Below are 21,271 nucleotides of genomic sequence, written 5' to 3'. Positions count from 1 at the left end.
AAATTGTGAATCCTAATGACCTTATGAATGGCAGAAATCTGCAACTGTCTAATTATCTGTAGTGATATGAATATAATTTTATTTGCCTGCTGTGAATTTTAAAAGTTCTTTTGGTAAGTGTTTTACCTGTTAAAATGATCTAGAATACTTTCTTCTCTCCCTCTCCACCCCTTTTCTCTCTCCTTCCTTCAGGCAGAACTACACGTAAATCATTCCAAAACAATTAATGCTGCTTTAGTCACAAATTATTGATTTTTCCATTCGTAGTGCATGTAGAATTGCTGCTCTACTTAGATTCTAAAATAAGGCATTTTAATTGTGTTTTCCAGGAAGATATGAATTTAAATGAAGATAAAAAGGCACCATTGCGGGAAAAGGACTTCAGTATCAAAAAAGAAATGGTGATGCAGTACATTAATACAGCTTCTAAGACAGTAAGTAAAACTGTCTAATTGAAAAATACTGCCGAACATGTTTTAATATGGAAAACAACACATTTGTCTAATGACGTGCTTAAGTTTGTGGGCAACTGTAATCAGAGGACTTCTGAATGTATAATTAAGGGCATAAGTATTATACATTTGTTTAAAAATATTCCTCATCTTAAAACTTTTAAGCTGCTTGTGTTTTTTAGCTAGTTACATTGCTAAGAAACACTGGGGTGGGGGTCTACTCTGTCACCTTTCCTTGTTAGTGAATTAATATAGTCATTGATTTTTAATGTCATTTATAAATCAGTGATATTTGCATTATAGAAAAGTGAGACCGATTTTACTCTATCTACATCAAGGTACATAATAGTGGCTTAGAAGTGTCTTTAATGTGAGTCTCCCTATGAATAAAATTATCTTGTAACAAATTATAAATGCTGGTATTGAAAGGAGCATTAGGCCTCTACATGGCTGCCAATTTTCTAGAGAAACATGAAATACCTGGGTGGAAGTAATGACTAAATGTCTAAGAAACCATGACTGGCACACAGAATCAATTGCATTTATTTCATGGAAAACAAATGAGCTTGACTAGTCATATGCAAATTGTGAATAAATGGATTGGATGAAAATATAAAATGGAAGCCAATGAAGAAGCAATCAGAAAGACAGTGGAAAATGATTTTGGCTCAATTTACAACAGAATTGGATTAGGAAAAAGTAGCTTAACACACTAGTTTTCCTTGTGTATTTTAACCTAAGTTCAGGTTACAAGAACATAAGTTGTTTATACTTTCCACTTATCTGCTAGACCAGTCATTGACTCTGAGGCATTTCTTGTGGAAGAAAGACACAAGTGATGTTTAATTTTTAAACATGTCTCATGTTTTGGCAGCTTGCTCTTCAGGTATAGAAATCACTGTGAGTACTGTGCTTTTTTTAGCGGCGCTTTTTTTTTTTTTTTATTTTGAGACGGAGTCTCACTCTGTCGCCCAGGCTGGAGGGCAGTGGCGCCATCTTGGCTCACTGCAAGCTCCGCCTCCCGGGTTCACGCCATTCTCCTGTCTCAGCCTCCAGAGTAGCTGGGACTACAGGCGCCTGCCACCACGCCCGGTAATTTTTTGTATTTTTATTAGAGACGGTGTTTCACCGTGTTAGCCAGGATGGTCTCAATCTCCTGACCTCGTGATCCGCCTGCCTCGGCCTCCCAAAGTGCGGGGATTACAGGCGTGAGCCACTGCGCCCGGCCTTTTTTTTAGCTCTTTATATAGATGGGCTCTGTATCCTGCTACTATGATACTGATACTAATTGCCTTTGTCCTTTAATGATTCTTATATATCACAAATTGGTATTGGGGGTTTAAGAGTCAGAGCTCTGGTTATGTATCTCTGCTTGACCTTGGAAATCTTATTTTACCTCTTTGATTCTCAATTTCCTTACTATAAAATGGGAATACCTACATAGTGGACTCATTATCAGAGTTAAATGGGCAGGCATGGTGGTTTGAGAAGTCAAGGTGGGAGGATCTCTTGAGGCCAGGAGTTTGAGAGCAGCCTGGATAACATAGCGAGACTTTGTTTCAACCAGAAAAATAAATTAGCTGGATGTGGTGATGAGAGTCTACAGTCCTGGCTACTTGGGAGGCTGAGGTGGGAGGATTGCTTGAACCCAGGAGTTCGAGGCTGCAGTGAACTTTGATCACATCAGTGTACTCCAGCCTGGCTGACAGAGTGAGACCCTGTCTCTAAAATAATAATAATAATAATAAAAACAAAATTAAATTGTTTATTTCATGATTAGAACACAACATATTTTATGACTGGTGACTGCCTCTTGTGGTAGCAGTGGTGGTAGCATTAGTTTGTTTTTCTCTGTAATTTGTTTATTGTTCTTGTTATTGCTATCATTATACTATAATTTAAAATATAGAGAAAAGTACATCAGTAAAAATACAGATTTACTATTTGTAAGTTCACATTTCTAAGGCTTTTTTTTTAATTGTTGTTTTTTAAGTGTCTATAAGGCCAGGTGTGGTGGCTCATGCCTGTAATTCCAGCACCTTGGGAGACAGATCTCTTGAGCCCAGGAGTTCGAGACCAGCCTGGGCAACATAGTAAGGCCCTGTCTTGACAAAAGATATAAAAATTAGCTGGGTGTGGTGGCATGTGCCTGTAGTCCCAGCTACTCAGGAGGCTGATGTGGGAGGATTGTTTGAGCCCATAAGGCAGAGGTTACAACGAGCCGAGATTGCGCCACTGCAGGTCAGGCAGCATTTTAGGCACTAGAGATGGTGCGTGACGATAGTCTATCACTGTGTCCTATGAAGCAGCACTGGGCGTACATAACAGAAACACATAAATGTATATGTAATAGGAGGTGAAATGTGATGTGGAAAAAAAATAACAGACAGGTGAGTGTAGATAGTGTTCATGTTTTGTGTAGTCAGTGAAGACTACCCTGTTAGGGAATTGTAAATCTTAACAAGTGGGAATTCATTAATATAATTATAAGAGATATGACATCAGTTAGAACTGGTTTAGAAAACCTTGGCATGATAGTTCATATTAATTCTTGAATTTGAGATAATAAACATAATTTTAAGAAACAAACTGTTTTGAACTTTGTTATGTGGATCTATTTCAGTTTGCATTCACTGATTTTCAACTTTAATCCTCTAATCATTTTGGACTAAGGTTGAAATTTGTTTACCAGAATTAGGTAATTAAATTATCAGGATTGAAATGGATTAGTTATCTAAAGTGTGATTACAGCATTGACTCATTTAATTAGTGTGTGGAGGATCATGGCTCTTCCTAGGAAGGTTCTAAATAATTTGGCAAATGGTTAACATTCTAGAAAGTTCAAGCTGACCAGTCATTTATTTTTGCTCTGGAAGTAGAAACACATTTTATTAACTCTAGGGTGCAGACTTTGTCATGCCACTTTATTTACATTAATGACTGTTGAAAAAGTTACTCTGAAAAGAACAGAATCAAAGTTCATATATACATTGTTCTACAAAGGATATGAAAAGGATACAGAATAAAAAAGATATACTTTTGTTATGATTTTAGGCTTAGAATTGCTTTGAGATTCTCTTTTTTGGGTAAGCATTAATATTATTTTTTGGAAAATAGTACTGATGTCTAACAGTGTATGGTTTGAAAATACTTAACCCTCAAAGTATTAACCCTCAAAGTAGGCCTAACGTAGATAAGGTTGGTTTTTAGAATTAAAAAAAAATGCCACCAATCAAACTAGGTTATTTCTAAGACCTTATTAAGTTTGAATTTAGGTGGCACAAGAATAAAACTGAATTTGTGCAGTTAGGAAGGATTATTACAATTTTATTAAGCAAGTGTTGTATTTAGAAGCGGAAAATACCAGATTTACATTTTTCTAACTTCCAGGGCATGGGAACGTGATCCTGGTTTGTCCGGTACACTCTGGTGGGCAATTCCACTTCGGGGTTTTTGAGAAAGTTTTCCCTCCCTCATGAAAGGATCCAGAGTTGGAGAGCCACTTTGTTCCGCCATTGGATGTGATTGTGAGAGGTTGTATCGTGCTTGATGTCACAGAGCTGCTTCTCTGGCTTAATGCATTCCTGCCCCTAGACTCTTCACTGTGCGAAGTGATGCAGGTTCTCATGGAAGCTGCTCCGAGTTTTTTCTTTGCTGCTGTTAAGAGTCCTGATATACCATCCACATGCATTTTTGCCTGTGTTGGATCTTTAATTCTAATTCATTCTGGAAATTACTGTTTCCATTCAAAGGAGCATCCTTAAGACGCTCCCCTCACTCAGTGTGGGCTCACTCATAGCATAGATGAGAGAGGTACTACAAGGCACTCTGCCCATTCCATGGTAAATGACTCAACTCAGATGTTTAACAGCAAGTTTATTGGATAAAATGTTTTTTAAGAAGAATATAGACTTGACTTGTTAGATCACGTAGCTGGAGGGTAAGACTGTGATGCAGTTAGTGGTAAAGACCTTGATAGCAGGATATGATGTGATAGGCCAAATGGAAGAGGATCCATAGTTTCCAATAAATGTAAGAACAAGAAAATTCTGGACCAGAACAGAGAATGCTCTTGTAAACCACAACTGCCTAAGGATTTTCATTATTTTTAAAAATAAAAAAGAATTAGAAATTAATATACAAATCTATTATATACATATAGATGTATTTAATAGTAATGCTTAACCTTGAGTATAGTTCTCATTCTTTATTAGAGTTTGATTATTTTTAATCTTATCTTCCCTTAGAATGCTTAAAGTACTCCATCAGATACTGTTAAAAGATGATTTCTGTAGTCAAGCTTCTTATGTTTGAGTGGACAAACCAAGCATAGAAGATATATCCTAATAGAGTCGCTGCCTTCACTTAGTTTTCTTTTTCCTCTTTTCTTTTTGGGATGGTGCATCATACCTATGTCTGTGATAGAAGTGTTCATTAATGCTTATTTTCTTGTAGGTGCTTGAGTTGTATTAAAGGTGAGCTGTTTCTGGATGTATTATTTCTGGGTAATGTGAGAAAAATCTCATGATGGGGGTCATGGGAGACCATGGATTAATTTATATACAATTAAAGTATGTGTTAAAAAGGATTCTTATTGATCTAAATCTATTCTGAACAAGATTTATATATTTTTTCTCTATCAATCACAAAGGGTTAGTAAAAATAAAATATATGGCTGGGCTTGGTGGCTTACGCCTGTAATCCTAGCACTTTGGGAGGCCGAGGTGGGTGGATCATTTGAGGTCAGGAGTTCCAGACCAGCCTGGCCAACATGGTGAAACCCTGTCTCTACTAAAAATACAAAAATTAGCTGGGTGTGGTGGCACGCGCCTGTAATCCCAGCTGTTCAGGAGGCTGAGGCAGGAGAATCGCTTGAACCCAGGAGGCGGAGGTTGTGGTGAGCTGAGATCGTGCCACTGCAGTACAGTCTGGGTGACAGAGTGAGACCCTGTCCCCCTCCCCGCCCCCCAAAAATAAATATACATTATACCTTTCCTATCTGTTGAGAGGAAGGAGTCTTCTATTTGCCGTTCTACTTTTAGGTTTGTCAGGGTAATCTGCGGCAATATGAAACTAGGGAAGTCCTGAGAGGCCAAAACCTATATTCCAGACAAGTGAAAGCAGACCCTTGAAAGGAGCAGAAGATTCTTGAAGGAGGCAGAGGCTCAGAGGGGGGCAGAGAGGGAGTAAGGATAGAGGGAAGGAGGACAAATTTGAGAGATAGATAGGAAAGGAGAACCAAAAAGATGTCTGGTCCTTTGTGGGGAGGTGGGGTTTTTGGGAGAGATTTGGAGAGATATTTAAAGAGATTTTCAGGGGAATTTTGGTTTATGTTATGTAGCGCAATGTGTTTATTGTGTCTCCAAGAATACTTAGTAGAGATGAACATTTGCTTATCAGTGCTTTGGGAGTTGTCTTTTTCCCCCAGTTAGTTTTTGTAGGTCAAGATGATTAAACTGCCCAGACAGTGTAATTACCTACAGATTACAACTGGACTGCTACCTCTTAGCGTGTTGCACGCCCCCGTCCCCCACCGCCACACTTTTTGGCTGTACCATTAGGTTTAGATAAAATGCTTTAAACATTTCTCTTTGAACTTCGTACTTCTAATTAAAAGCCCTTCTGAATGCACTAGCTTGGAATCAGAAGTTGTGATAGACTCCTCACCTCCCTTATCCACATATCATTGGCATCTGTATTACAGATGCATTAACATGCCCAGTTTAGGTGAGCTGATATCGAAGGATAGCCCAATCCCACATTTCTAAGATTCTTAATTAGAACATCCATTCTTTATTTTCTATTTATGTTTTTGTTTTATCTTTTTTGATTTTTTGGATCAAGAAGCAGAATTCCTCTTTTATAAATGCTCCTGAAAGTTTGCTAGCTCCTTCTTTTTCCCTGTCAAGCTGGTTTCCATGTGAATGTAAGGGCTATTCTGAGGCATTTATTAGAAAAGTTTTGGATAAAGTTTTTATTCTTTGAACGCTTCCTTAAGTATTACTGTAGTAGTTCTTCCTCAGACTTTTTAAATGTGAAAGTTAAATATCAAGTATTAATGATCATAACTTTACGAGGCATAAAGACTGTAACAGAAGTTTTTTAAGCAGCACAATGAAACAACTGAGTCTAAATTGAGTCCATAAGTGTAGAATTATAGTTTCTTGTGTGTGTATGTATATATTTGTGTTTATGGATATATGTATAATATAGTGTTTTAAAGTATTTTGAAAGGTCTTGTCATAGTACCGTTGCTCTAGCTCAATAGGCCATTATCTTCTCAAGGATGGAAGACATTGTATTCTGCAGTATTACTCTTCTAGGCGTATCTTGATCAGAAAAGAACTATGTTTTGAGAAAATATCAGTCATATATTTAGATTTATGTGTACAGTCGAACCTCTGTATCCGTGGGTTGGTTTTGCATCCATGAATTCAACTAACCGTAGGTTGAAAATATTTGGAAAAACAATTATGTCTACAGTGAACATAAACAGCTTTCTTTTCTTGTTATTCCCTAAACAATATAATGACTATTTACATAGCATTTACATTGTATTAGGTCTATCATAAGTCATCTAGAGATGATTTAAAATATATGGGAGGATGTGAATGTTATATGCAAATACTATGCCATTTTATATCAGAGACTGGAGCATCTCTGGATTCTGGTGTCTGTGGGAAGTCCTGGAACCAATCTCCCATGGATACCGAGGGTGACTATTTTCTCTAGATGGAAAATCTGGAATTGATTTGTTAGTTTTAGCATTGATTTGTTAATATTGTAATATTAGTAGGGAGTTTTAATACATTTCAGTGTTTTTCTTGCTTTCAGTTACAGTTTCCAATGTTAATTTTGGAAAACATTGTCAGGTACAAGTAAATTAAGTTCTTTTTATTTTCTCTCACTTTTTGGTTGTTGTTACTTAAAGGAGACTTAATTTTAACCACTAGAAACTTAGAAGAACCAAAGTTTCACACATTCTTGTTAACATTAACGTGGATTTTTTTTTTTTTTGCTTCTATTTGCGATTAGGGATTTGATAAAAATGCCCTTATAGCACAAAAGCTTAGCAGCAAATTTGTGATTGACATTAGATGTATCTAATAAACACAATGCCCTTGCTTATGATGCTTTGCCTGCTTGTTTCCAGGTCTTACTTGCTGACTAGCAGAAAATTTCAGAGCCTCAGCACAGTGAACCAATTTCTTGTTAAGAGTATTTTCTAATAATCTAGCTGGCACTTTAGTTTTCATTTATCCCTATATTATAGTATAGGTTTTATGTATGCACAATTAAAATGATCTTCCAACAGCTAAAATTCATCCAGATTCCTTATGAGTTATTTCTGGGCAGCACCAGTGGTGTTTCATGTTCTCTAGTATTACTGCATTGTGTTTTTGTTTAGTTAGGAGATGATAATGAAGAAACTAATCATCTTTTCCTTTTTTATAGGAGTAAATTATATTAGGCTCACATTAGAATTGTATACTTTCGGTCTTTTAAAAATCTTATAGGTAGTTAAGATAGCTTTTCTTTTATTATAGCATTTTTTAAAAAAGACTTCATCAGATACAGAAAAACTGCTATTTACTAGTTGAATTTTATTATATCCTGAGTTGGTTAATGATGTTTATACCACTTGTTGGCATTAGAGGTCATCCAAGGTTGTTTTCATCTTGTCACTGAGTTGTTTTCATCTTGTCACTGAGTTGTTTTCATCTTGTCACTGAGTTGTTTCTTGGCCTAAGACATTTTGCTGTGCTCGTACTTACTTTTTAGATTTTTATGAACATAATTAAACTTACCATGTCAGATAACCATGAATGTAGTGATAACTTTGAAAGTGCCACAAGAGGCATGTGACATCTGTATATACAAATATAAAGAACCTTTTAAAAGAAGGAACACTTCTGAAGGAAAAAGTGAAAATTTAAGAAAATAAATGCTATGTATGTGCAGGTGTCTTTCAGTGAACAAAGGTGCTCAGTAATTGATGAAATGAAGAAAAAGTATCCAGGAGCAATAACTCTTGATCTTGATATCCAGTAGAATCATCTGGGAACTTTAAGTATTTTAATGTCCAGACCTTACCACTTAACACTTCCATAAAACAGTTCCTATGGATGGGACCCAGGCATCAGTATTGAGTAAAGCCCTCCTGGTGATTCTAGGGTACAGCTGAGAATGAGAACTACTGGGCTGTAGAAAATGAGCCTTGTCACCAGATGTCTCTTAGTATAACATTAATTTAACAAGAGATCAGGAATTGACAGAATTTAAAGGCTAAGCATGGGCCATTTACTATTAAAACTATTATCTAGTCACAGTGGCTTCAAGGATAGTTTGCCATATGCATAACATCAAAATGAGTGTTCAAGTAGCATACATACTGGTAGCTGCTAAGAAATTCTCTATGACATTTGGTCACTAGTAGAAATAATCAAACGATAAGGTTAACTGTTGTAACAGAGAAGAACCTGCTTTATTTTGGAAAAAGATGCCCAATAGAACAGATATTAGTAAGGAGAAGAGTATGCCTGGTTTGAAAACTTCCGTGAACTTACTCACCTTCCTAGTTGGTGGCATTAAACTTAAACACGTAAGCTCTTTTGTACTTAAGAGATATCCTTTGATTTCTTAGTTATTCCTAAAGGGCATAAATTCTATACATACTTAAAAAAAAATCCTTAATAGGCTAATCAATCACCTTGATGCCCAAAAGGCATTTGTTCCCAATTTAATGGTTTCCTGACTTACTACCATTTCCTAACCGTCTCAGTGTAGTGGTTTCCCCCACAACCCTCAAGACAATAAATATGGTTGGTATAGCCTCTTACTATCGATGTGATGCAAAAATTTTTCAAATGCTTTTATTACCAGAAGGCCTTCCAGGGTAGATTAAGTAAATTAAGGATCTGTCCTTAGGATTTGTTGAGATGTGGAAACCAAATAGTCCAACAGTAACTTTAATCTTAGGTTTGGACTATTCCTTGTATATTACTGTTATGGTAGATTTTATTTGTGGATTTTTTTTTTCCTTGGGAAACTGCTTTGTACTACTTTGGTGAGTTTAAAACCTTTTTTCTGCATTTTTGTTAAGGATGACTTTGTTATACTCTTATTTAGTAGATATATTTAGTAGTAGTTCTTTTTTTTTTTTTTACTTAGGTCTGGAAGATATCTTCTAGCATTGTTTAATTTTGCACATGAGGGAATGGTCCAAGGGAGTGTGTGACTTTCCCACATTAATGCCATAACTAGGACTAGAAACTAGGGTTTTTGACTTAAAGAAAAGAAGAAAACCCTTTGTCAAATAAAAATAGTTATAGAAAACATCAAAAAACAAATGTGTAGCTTAATGAATTATCATAAGGAGGACACCACACAGATAAGTAAATAGAACCTTGCCAGTCATCCTGGAAAGCCCTCCATCTGCCCTGTCCCACGCTAAAACCTCTCTTCAGTTTTGTATATATTTTAGCCTAAAAGTAATCACCATCTTGACTTCTATGGGAATCACTTCCTTGAGTTTCTTTCTAGTTTTATCACTCAAAAGTGCAACTGTGGACTATAGTATATTCTCCTATCTATCTATCTATCTATCACTCAAAAGTGCATCCTCAGACTATAGTTTATTCATCCATCCATCCATCCTTCCATCCATCCATCCATCCATCCATCCATCCATAGGGTCTTGCTCTGTCACCCAGACTGGAGTGCAGTAGTGATCATAGCTCACTGTAATGCTGAACTCCTGGGATCAAGTGATCCTCCCACCTCAGCCTTCCAGAGTGCTGGGATTATAGGGTTTATTTAAATTTTTTATTAAAAAATTTTTTTTTGAGAGGGAGTCCCTGGGTCTCTTCTGTCCAATCACTGTTGAAGTAAGTGATAGATCCATGGGGGCCACAAATGCGCTACTGTTGCTTATATTTTAAAATTTGGAATATCTCTATGTCTTGTTTAATCTTCAGTTATTTTATCCAGGACATTCTGAATTTCACTGATTTGTATATTTGTGGTAAAGTTAACGTGTTTTCCTAACCTCTGTATTTCCTGCACAGAGACAGCTAGATCTAGAGGCATGATCAGACTCAATTTTCATCTCATTACCAAGATCATAAGAAGTATTATATTCTTTCATTAATATCTAGTTTGCAGCTAGAATTCTATAATTTCATTTTCATTTGTTGGGATACTTTTACAACTCGAGACATCTCTCAAATACTATTTGGTTAGCCAGTGATATAGGAAATTTAGGATAATGCTTGATTCTTTTCCTTTATTTGCCAGCTTTCAATATATTGATTTCATTCTCTATCATTCTCTGAAGATGTTCCATCATTTTTAATATCATTAAAAATTTATGCATTACAATTATTTTTAGTGAAGATCAAATTGTCCCATCTTTGGCCATTGGGACTTGTCTAGTTGGCTCCTAGTCATTTTGATCTGATGATCAAGCTCCTCCTCTAGAATATTTATCCCACTAGACCTGGTATCAGTTGACTCTTTCCTTTAGTGTGGGGAATGATATTTCAAAGTTTACAAGCTGAGGGCCAAGGATACTTACTGTTCTTTTTGTTTAATTACTGTTTTTTTAGTAGAGAAATAGAAAACTAAAAAAGCATGTGTGGATGTGTATGTAAAAAGTTTTTATTTTGCATATGATCTGTCTCCAACTGCTATTTTTGTCCATGTTGACATTGACTAAGCATATAGCCATTACATTTCACACTCTTCCTTTTAGTTCTCATTTAGTTTTAACCTCATTTAGTAACTATATTTGAATGCTCACCACGGTCCTTATGTTATTTCTGCAGACTTTTTGTTTGTCTGAAGTTTGTTCTTTAGTAGATTACTCTGAAGGACTCATGGAAACAGTATTTCCTGAGTTTTGCATGTTGGTAATAGTATATGCCCTTTATTGTTTAGTCAGCTTTGTTGGATATAAAATGCTTGGCTCATACGTTTTTTTGCTTAGGATCTTGAATAATACTATAGGATCTTGAATAATACTATTTTTTTTTTTTCTGGCAAAAAGCTTAATGGCATTGTTGTCAAAAGGTCAGCTGATAACTAACTTTTAGTTACAGATTAATGTCTTTCTTTCTCTGGGATATGTGAGTTAGGATTATCAAGTATGCAGTATGCTCTTTTTCTTTTTTTCTTAAATTTCTTTTTCTTTCATTGATGTGTTCTAGTTTTTTGCTTTGGTTTTCTTTTTCATGGATTCTGTTATCTGTATGTTGGATTTTTGTCTATCTTTAATATGCCATCTTCTCCCAAATGCTTTTTTATCTTATTCTTTATTTCTTTTTAAGTTTTAAAAATTTTACTTATTCCACGTCTGCATTCTCTTATGATACTATGTTTATTCTTTTGTTCCTTGTTAGTTTTTATTTCTGAAATGATTTTTTTATTTCTATTTTTTTCTTGAATTCCCTCACTGCATTTTTGAGTGTGTCTTAGTCCACTTTAAATATTTTCTCATGTCTTATATATTCTCTTAATGTCTGTTAGCTCACGTTGAAATTGTAAGTTACAGTTTGATTTATGGGTTTGTCTTTGAGGTGTCTTTCATCTTTTACGAGAATTTTCTGCTCAATTTTGATTTCACTTTCAGCACTTTCTCTTCAGTGTAGGACCCTGTTCTGGAAGGAGCTCTTGGCAACTCATGGGACATAGAGTGCTCCAGCCCATTCAGATCTTTTCTGGGCCTCTTGTAGTCACTCATACTCCTTCCGGTTTCAACTGCTGCTTTCAAATTGGCCTGCTGAGATGTCCAGTGGATATCATTGGGCCATTTTGGAGTTATCTTGTTTTCATGTTCATTAGCTACTCTGTTGCCTCCCTTTGGTGCTTCCCATACACGTATTGCTACTGTGCGGATTTGTGGCTGTTGGTGGTTTGTCTTCAACCTCCTGTACTTTGAGGATTGTTGAGAAGGTACTTTGTCACTCAGTATTGTTGGGTGTTTGATTTTGCTACTTAGTTATTTTGTCTTTTTTTTGTGGGAGATCAGGGAGTTTTCAAAACTGTATTGCTGCTGCCATCTGCCTAGATCCTCTAGTCTTCTGATTTTGAGTCTCATATTCTTTTCTTTATTCTATGCCAGTTTATGTCTGTGGTTAAAAAACAATTCAGGGTTATTAGCACCCCCCCTGCCCTAACTATTAGGGTAGAAAATAATGACATTTTTCTATGTAACTTTTAGCTGTTAGCTCTTGGTTTTGCTGTTATTTCATCCATAAACGTTCATTAAACCTCTTAATGGTCCATGACCTACAAATAGTTTTAAGCTTAATTTCTACGCTATGCTTATGCAGTGTTATCATTTCCTTCTGTAGTTTCAGTAAGTTATGCAGGATGCATCCCTTTCTGAATCCCATTGATAGTTGGGAAATTCAGACTGCCCTTCAGTACTGTACCCCACCCCTGGAAAAATAGGTCTCATCTGCTTGTATATGTCTATAAATTAGTGAGTGTGTTAAATCTATCACAGCATGAAATCACTTCAAGCACTGTGAAAGACTATCTTAAAGAATTTAAATTGATTGCAGATGTTAGTGCAATTAAGCAGGCCTGATGAGCTCAGAATCATGTTTCTCAGATTTGAATATGAATGCATTTTAAAAAAGTATAGCGATGTACTCCATGTAAATGGAGTTCATAGGCATCTAAGAGTTTTTATCACCTTCTGTTTTAAAATGGCTCTGTAATGTGAAAAGTGATGTGTGACCCCTTGTGCAGATACTTATATTACTTTGGATAAATGTGTATTATTTGTCTTAAGTATATAGAGTTGACACTGATTATTTCCTTTGTTAATTCATTTGTCTACTATCAGTAGTTTGTCTACCTTTTGTGCCTATAATTCATTTAAAAATTATCCTATAGACAGAAAATGTAATGTTATTTCATTCAATTTTTAAGAAAAAATAAATGAGTATGACAAGTCAAATGTGTTGGCTTAGATTATAGAAGCATAGGATCTTTTTTACCCTTGAGTTCAGATCTCTTGACTAATCAGACTTTACCTACCTTAATTTCTTTTGCTTTATTTTAGCTGAAATGTAAAAGTTTTCTAATTATTATTTTAAAATGTAACATAACTATAACAAGATTAAGTAGAGTGTACGGTATGTTCATTTTCAATTTATTTCAAATTGATCTGTGCACATTAAGTAATTAAACTCATCAATTTCTATAACATATTGTAGAATGTTATAGACATTAGGGCTTTATTATATGTACAGTAGTAAAATAAAGTAGAAAAATGGTGAGTAATTGTATTTTGCTACTGTTTTTAAATACTAAGAAAATCACTGAAATATTGTTTGAAGGATAACGACATTAATGATTTTTAAATAGGAACAAAATACAATATATTTTTTCTAGATGGTAAAAATTAAAGCTGTGTTCTGCAATATTTTATAATAACTTATTTAGCCCTTAAAACTATACTTTGTTTCCTTGAGTTAAGAATCTAGCTTTGTTGCTTCTAACTTTGTGGTTTCAGAAAATTCATTGTTTTTCTCTAGGACTCAGTTACCTAAATTATAAAATTTAGGGATTTTTGTGTGGGGAAGTTTGGAATAGGGGCTAGGTTTAAAGTCTTAACAGTTCAAGTCTTCTAATCCAAGTTCAAGTAAAGTGTAAAATGAGCCTGAGTAAATAAATATTACAGTTGAAGCCTTCTTAAATCTGATTCATATCTGTAATAAAAAGTTGAATAAAAAGTTAATAAAACTGGGTATAAGAAAAAATAACACATATAGTATTTTTCCCGCACATGAAATATACAAGTATGTATTCACAGCCAATCTTTAGATATTGAGCCAAACCCTTTTCTTTGAGTAGGAGTGGCTCTTACTTTTTTTCCCCACATAAGACATGCCCATAAGACATCATCTGTGATCACCATTTTTGTGTATGTTTTGAGTAGACCAATAATTTATACTCGTAAAGCAATCTAAGTTTAGACTTATAAGAGAGGTATATGGTTTTTATAATGTGATTTTTTTGTTATCTTAAACCTATACCTAATTTTTAAGATAAGTTTTTTTAAGCAACTTACCCTAACCTTGTCTTTCTTAAGCCCTAATAATACTCTTTCTTTTAATTCTCAGATATGATTACATTAATGAACACAGAACAGTTCATAAACAGGGGTATAAAAAGTCAACTCTTGGTATTCACAGAATTCAATTTATGGAAGTAGATGTGTAGCCTTCAGTATGCTTTGAGCATCTATTACTTACTATGTGTTATAGAATAATGGAAAGCCTAATATTGAACATCTATCTCTGGAATCTTAAATAAATCATGCTTTATTTTTTCTGGTGAACTTTGTTTTCTACCATTTCCCCAATGGGGTCATAGAAATATATTTTTCTATAACTTGTTTTATTTTTCGCCTAGTTAACTTTTCTACCCTTTTTTCTGTCAGAAATGACCTACTGAATTCAAACTGAATCAAAAACAGAGCATATCGGCCGGGCGCGGTGGCTCACGCTTGTAATCCCAGCACTTTGGGAGGCCGAGGCGGGCGGATCACGAGGTCAGGAGATCGAGACCACGGTGAAACCCTGTCTCTACTAAAAATATAAAAAAAAAAATCAGCCGGGCGTGGTGGCGGGCGCCTGTAGTCCCAGCTACTCGGAGAGGCTGAGGCAGGAGAATGGCGTGAACCCGGGAGGCGGAGCTTGCAGTGAGCCGAGATCGCGCCACTGCACTCCAGCCTGGGCGGCAGAGCGAGACTCCGCCTCGAAAAAAAAAAAAAAAAAAAAAAAAAAAAAAAAAACAGAGCATATTGGCTCGTGCATCTGAGAAGCCTGGTATTGGCTTCCAGCACGCCTAGATCTGGGTTCTCAAATGACCTAAGGATTGGTTCTTTCTGTATCTCTTAGCCCTGCTTTTCTAATCCTGGCTTCATTCATGTAAGTTCTTTCTGTATCTAGAAGGTTAGTAGAACCTCCCAGTTTAACACCTATATTTTAGGTCTAGTAGTCTCCAAAAATTTTAGGTCTCTCACCCCATTGATTTTTAAAAAGTTGATTATATGTTACTAAGCTAATATATATGTATTTGTCTATACCTCATATTTGTTGTATTCATTTTATATGTAATATAGATTTTATTTTAAATATATATGAATTGAAAATATAAATAATATATTAATATTTCATCTGAAAATTTTGCCTCTTAAATCAGTTTGGTCTCTCTTTAATTTTTATCATATTTTAGGTATGTTAGATTCATGACATAATTCCTTTTATTAGTTTTCTTCTAAAAATTATCTCCATTTCTACTCCTGAATTTTAACTTTAAATGACCCATTCTATTCTTTTCTGTATATCTGCACTTAACCATATTCACTCAGGGATGTTCTGGGATCATGTGCAAACATGCAGTAACCATTATACTTCTCCAAAGTTCATTCTGACCTCCACCTTGCCTACTTCAAGTCTTTTTTCGTTCTTGCCTTGCCTGTACTAGTTCTGCCTTTCTTATACCACAAACCAGCTCCTGTTCTCTCTTTAGCCACATTTAATTATTCAGTTTGAATTTGCTGTTTTGACTTCAGCATTGCCACCCTTTTTGCCTATTGAGTTAGTAGCTGAGGGCACTGAGTGAGATATAATATGCTTTGGTTCTGCCTTTTTGTGTTGCACTTGGAGGAAAAGACATGTACTGAGGTAATGTGTCATTTAGGCAAAATAAATCCTTAACTGAGTACATGCGGTGTTTGGTTTTTTGTCCTTGCGATAGTTTACTGAGAATGATGTTTTCCAGTTTCATCCATGTCCCTACAAAGGACACGAACTCATCATTTTTTATGGCTGCATAGTATTCCATGGTGTATATGTGCCACATTTTCTTAATCCAGTCTATCGTTGTTGGACATTTGGGTTGGTTCCAACTCTTTGCTATTGTGAATAGTGCCGCAATAAACATACGTGTGCATGTGTCTTTATAGCAGCATGATTTATAGTCCTTTGGGTATATACCCAGTAATGGGATGGCTGGGTCAAATGGTATTTCTAGTTCGAGATCCCTGAGGAATCGCCACACTGACTTCCACAATGGTTGAACTAGTTTACAATCCCACCAACAGTGTAAAAGTGTTCCTATTTCTCCACATCCTCTCCAGCACCTGTTGTTTCCTGATTTTTTAATGATGGCCATTCTAACTGGTGTGAGATGGTATCTCACTGTGGTTTTGATTTGCATTTCTCTGATGGCCAGTGATGATGAGCATTTCTTCATGTGTTTTCTGGCTGCATAAATGTCTTCTTTTGAGAAGTGTCTGTTCATGTCCTCTGCCCACTTTTTGATGGGGTTGTTTGTGCTCATGGGTTGGAAGAATCAATATCGTGAAAATGGCCATACTGCCCAAGGTAATTTATAGATTCAATGCCATCCCCATCAAGCTACCAATGACTTTCTTCACAGAATTGGAAAAAACTACTTTAAAGTTCATATGGAACCAAAAAAGAGCCCGCATCGCCAAGTCAATCCTAAGCCAAAAGAACAAAGCTGGAGGCATCACGCTACCTGACTTTAAACTATACTACAAGGCTACAGTAACCAAAACAGCATGGTACTGGTACCACAACAGAGACATAGATCAATGGAACAGAACAGAGCCCTCAGAAATGATGCCGCATAGCTACAACTATCTGATCTTTGACAAACCTGACAAAAATAAGAAATGGGGAAAGGATTCCCTATTTAATCTGTAGTATTACTTATTTGTGGAATTCTTCCATTAATTCCACATTTGGATGGGGGAACTTGGGAGGCCTCACCAAAACTTGAATTGGGTCAAACATACCAAAAGACTCAGTTTTATTCCATTTCCATGAGCAGAGCCATACATACAATCTGTTTTAATGGAGACTGAGGTATAAAAATCCAAATGTCACTTTAGTAATTTACCATCAGAAATATTATTCTTAAGAAGACTCTTGTAGTCTCTTCTCTCCTTATAGGCTAGTCTACACAGGAAGCCAAATAATAGAGAGTTGCTTACTTGGTTTGTTGGATGACCCACTATGGAGATAATGGGGCATATATTTAGACTAAGATCCTGCCACTGTGCGTGCACCCAGCATCATGTGCTTTCTTTAATGTGATAAACTAGAAGCTCCACGAAGGCAGAGAAATCTTGCTGCAGCAAAAACTACATAATTGTGTTTATGTGTCTGAGCACTCCCTTTCCTGGGGAGTTGCAATGGTATTTTGCAGCACTTTAGGTCTCTGGACATGTTTGCAGGTACCATGCAGACTGCCTCCTCCTGTAACACATGCTCACCTCTCTTAGAGTACTCTGAAATTGATAAAGTCATACTTTCTTATGGCAACTAAAATAAATTTATTTTGAGGTCATAAATTAATTTTATTCTGATATTGGTGCAACTGTGTGTGCGTGTACTATCCTGGGTCATTTTACTGGGAGGCTCATATTATCTCATATTTTGATTTTCCTTAATTTAATCTGAAGTTAACTATAATTTAAGATTTGGGAGTATCTTATAGTTGGCAAAATGTATCTCTCCTAAAGTATACTTCTTGTCTGGTTATGTTTAGAGAAGTTAGATAAGAACTAGTGTTCTCATTTTATTTTTACACTATTTAGATTTTATAGCTCATGGTCTTTACATATTTCCCCCTGTCATTTTTGAGGATTTTTTTTTTTAGGACACAAAGGTTGTTTCAGTAATCAAAATAAAATGATTAGAAATTCTCAGATCAACTTGTTTAGTAATCAAGTAACATTCCAAGTATCATTCATTTATTCATATGCTCAAATTTAAAATTATTAAAATCAAAGATACAACTTAAAAGAATAGAGTATCTCTTAAGCAGTCTTTAGTGTGAAATAATTTACTATTTTATTGCTTTGTTTTGTCTACTTATGTGAAAAAGGTGTATGATTTATATATACTTCTCACATTAACAGTGCTATAGAAGTAATACTTTTCTTTTGATGTATGATCAGAATTCAGATATCATTTTCATGCCCAATAAATAAGTAACAAGATAAATGAGTGAATAAAGTGTCTTTAAATAATTACTTTTGTATAATGCTTATTTAAGATTAATAGCAAAATCCAAGTTAAGATTGTGACCAGTGGGTAATGTGCCAAATAAAGGTGTTTAAAATATAGCAATTTTAAGTCTTTTTTCTTCTTTCAAAAGTGATTGTTACAGAAAATTTAGAAAATATAAGATATTATGAGGAAAGAAATAAAAATCCTACCAAAGATGAGGCATTTGTCTATAATAGTAAGGGTTTCATTTTTGAACAGCCTATATAGGAATTTTATAACAGTAAAACTAAGATTTCTGTAACAGAAAAATTACATATGACTTTTCCTGTTATGTCAGCGTTTTGACAGAAGCCCAGGGGCTGAGGATATCAGGTGCTGAAACAACACAGCCATGAAAAGAGACTGTGAAGCCTATTGTGCTACCATTAGCCTGTCATCAACTGAAACTATACAAGATACGGTTCACAGTAATTTAAGAAATGGAAGATCGACAGAGGGGGTTTCTTCGGAGAGAGAGGTGTCAGAATGCTGTGATATTATTTCTGACCCTTTGTGAGGGACTGGAGCCAAATGAGTGGGCATTTGAGAGAAGCACTCAGAGGTTGATGTGTATCCCTTCCAGTTTGGAGACACAGATTGGAACCTTACTGTATTCACTCTGCTGGGTTCTAAAGGCAAGAGGCTATTCAAGCTGCTTTGGTGGCAGAGCAAAGAAAAAGGATTAGACTTATGGTTGGAACAAGCTGGGCTTGTGCCAAAACATTGGTCAGATGTGGATCTTTCAGAAGGCATTGACTTTGACTTGTCTTAGGAGGAATTTTGTCCCAAGGGGACCCCCTGCATGTGCAGTGACCCCAGTAGGGACAGTTTATGTAGGGTGGACTGCTATTTCTTTAGTAGTATTTCTTTACTGTTTGAGTAATGCACATATGCATTCCATGAAAGATGTAGTCAACACTTAGATATCAGCTACATCTGGCGGACCATGGCACCAGAGTATAACAGTGATGCTTGATTATAGCAGTTTTCTGCATCTGTTTCTCTTTCCTCCCCACTGTCTCCAGCCCTGAAGGTAATGGAGGAAACCTGATAAGTTGGCATGGTGGAATGGAAGTACAAGGTGGGAAAATGGTGAAAATCTGCAGCCCCGTTCGTCACTATAGATTTCTTTGAGTGAGGTTCACACTGAGAAAGGGGAGAAACTTTAACATAGTTAAGACTGAGGTTTTAATATTTTCTGTGTCTTGAGAAAGAAAAACTTACTTTATGAGGCTAGATAAGTTATCTGAAAATTACACTATCATCCTGAGATGATATTACCAAAATTAATCTTCAAGTGAGAGAGTGCTATTGAGCAGGTTAAAATCCAGAAGTCATAAGGGAAAAAAGATGGCTACATTTGCTAATACAACTAAAAACTTTTGTATGGGTAGTGAAGGAGAGAGAGAGAGAGAGAGAGAGAGAGCAAGCAAAGTTAGAAGAAATAAAAAGCTGGAAGAAAATGTTTGCTATGTATCAATAATGTGTAAAGAACACCTACAAATCATTAAGAAAAAGATGAACAACCTAATAGGAAGAAATTTATTTCACTTCAACAGGCAATTTGCCCAAGAAAAATAATGAATGTCATACATCCGTATGAAAAGACGTTCAATTTCAATATGTAAATTAAAACAGGTATGGAGAGCATTTTTTGTCTGTCATAATAGAAAAACTAAAGATTTTTGATAGTAAATGTTTGGTGAGAGTATAGAAATATATATCAATGCAAACTATTGCTAGTATAATTTGTCAGTATCTATCAAAATAAAAACTTGTATACCCTACTGATGTAATAGTTCCACTATTTTTAACCTATTTTATAAGAATAGCTTGAACATATAAAGATCTATGTACCAGGATGTTCTTGCAGCACTGTGTGAAATGTCGGGAAATTTAAAACCAAAATATTTATCAATAGAGACATGATTAAGTAATTTATAGTAGTCATGCAGTTGATGGATAATACAGCTATTAAAACCAATGACTTAGATCTGACTTAGAAAGTTACCCAATATTAAAAAAAAAAAAAAGCATATGTATAGTATGAACCAATTTTTGTTTAAAGACATTGTGAGTTTATATTGTGAATGAGTGGGTGTCTGTGTGTATCTGTCCATGTAAAGGAAAACCCTTGATGGATTCTAACCAAACTTGTAAAAGCATTTGCAGTGATTATCTTGCACTAGGGTTGGAGAAACTGGGGCAAGAACTTTCATTTCCTTGTGTACTTAAAAAAGAGTAGTGAGATTATGGGTGACTTTTAATTGTGGGTATTTTTGCGTATCTCAGGATAGTATTTTTTGACACACACACACAAAGGATAATGTGGTATAAAGAGCTAGAGGAATAGGAAGGGCAGCCATCCCTCAGATCACGTCAATCTTCTGGAGTGGTGAGATGTAAACCATTGCATAAATGACTGCTCCTTTATTTTAGGCTAAAATAATCCAGTCTTCTGTTAAATGCAAGAAACTTGGGGTAGTTAATGTGAATAAGATAAGGTCTATAGCACTTCAGAGAGCTCACAGTTTAGTAGAGACAAAATGTGTAAGCAGGTAAGAGGAGTACAATGTGATATATGGGCCCTAAGTATGTGCTAAAGTGCTGAATTATTGCCAGGAGCACAGTGTTGAAAATGCAGTCTGACTTATTGGAGTTAATGGGAGAGACCCTGGATTGTCATCAGCATCTTAGCTGGCAACCTAAGCACTGCAA

The 21,271-nt window shown here is 35.6% G+C and overlaps 1 protein-coding gene across 4 annotated transcripts in view; it reads left to right on the top strand.

Moving 5' to 3' along the window:
* DIAPH3 (diaphanous related formin 3) overlaps positions 1-21,271 on the top strand; it is a 496,362-nt gene that overhangs the window by 70,691 nt on the left and 404,400 nt on the right. For 3 of the 4 annotated variants that reach the window (XM_030813469.1, XM_030813468.1, XM_030813467.1), the window contains one exon: positions 330-434. The exons of the other annotated variant lie outside the window; for it this stretch is intronic. In XM_030813469.1, coding sequence (XP_030669329.1) covers positions 330-434 — 105 coding nt within the window. The remainder of the gene's footprint in view (positions 1-329; positions 435-21,271) is intronic. 4 annotated transcript variants of the gene reach the window in all.

Source organism: Nomascus leucogenys, chromosome 5 (assembly GCF_006542625.1).
Source record: "Nomascus leucogenys isolate Asia chromosome 5, Asia_NLE_v1, whole genome shotgun sequence".
NCBI classification, from domain to species: domain Eukaryota; kingdom Metazoa; phylum Chordata; class Mammalia; order Primates; family Hylobatidae; genus Nomascus; species Nomascus leucogenys.
The sequence above is the reverse complement of the archived record's forward strand: the minus strand, read 5'-3'. Positions and strand labels throughout refer to the sequence as shown.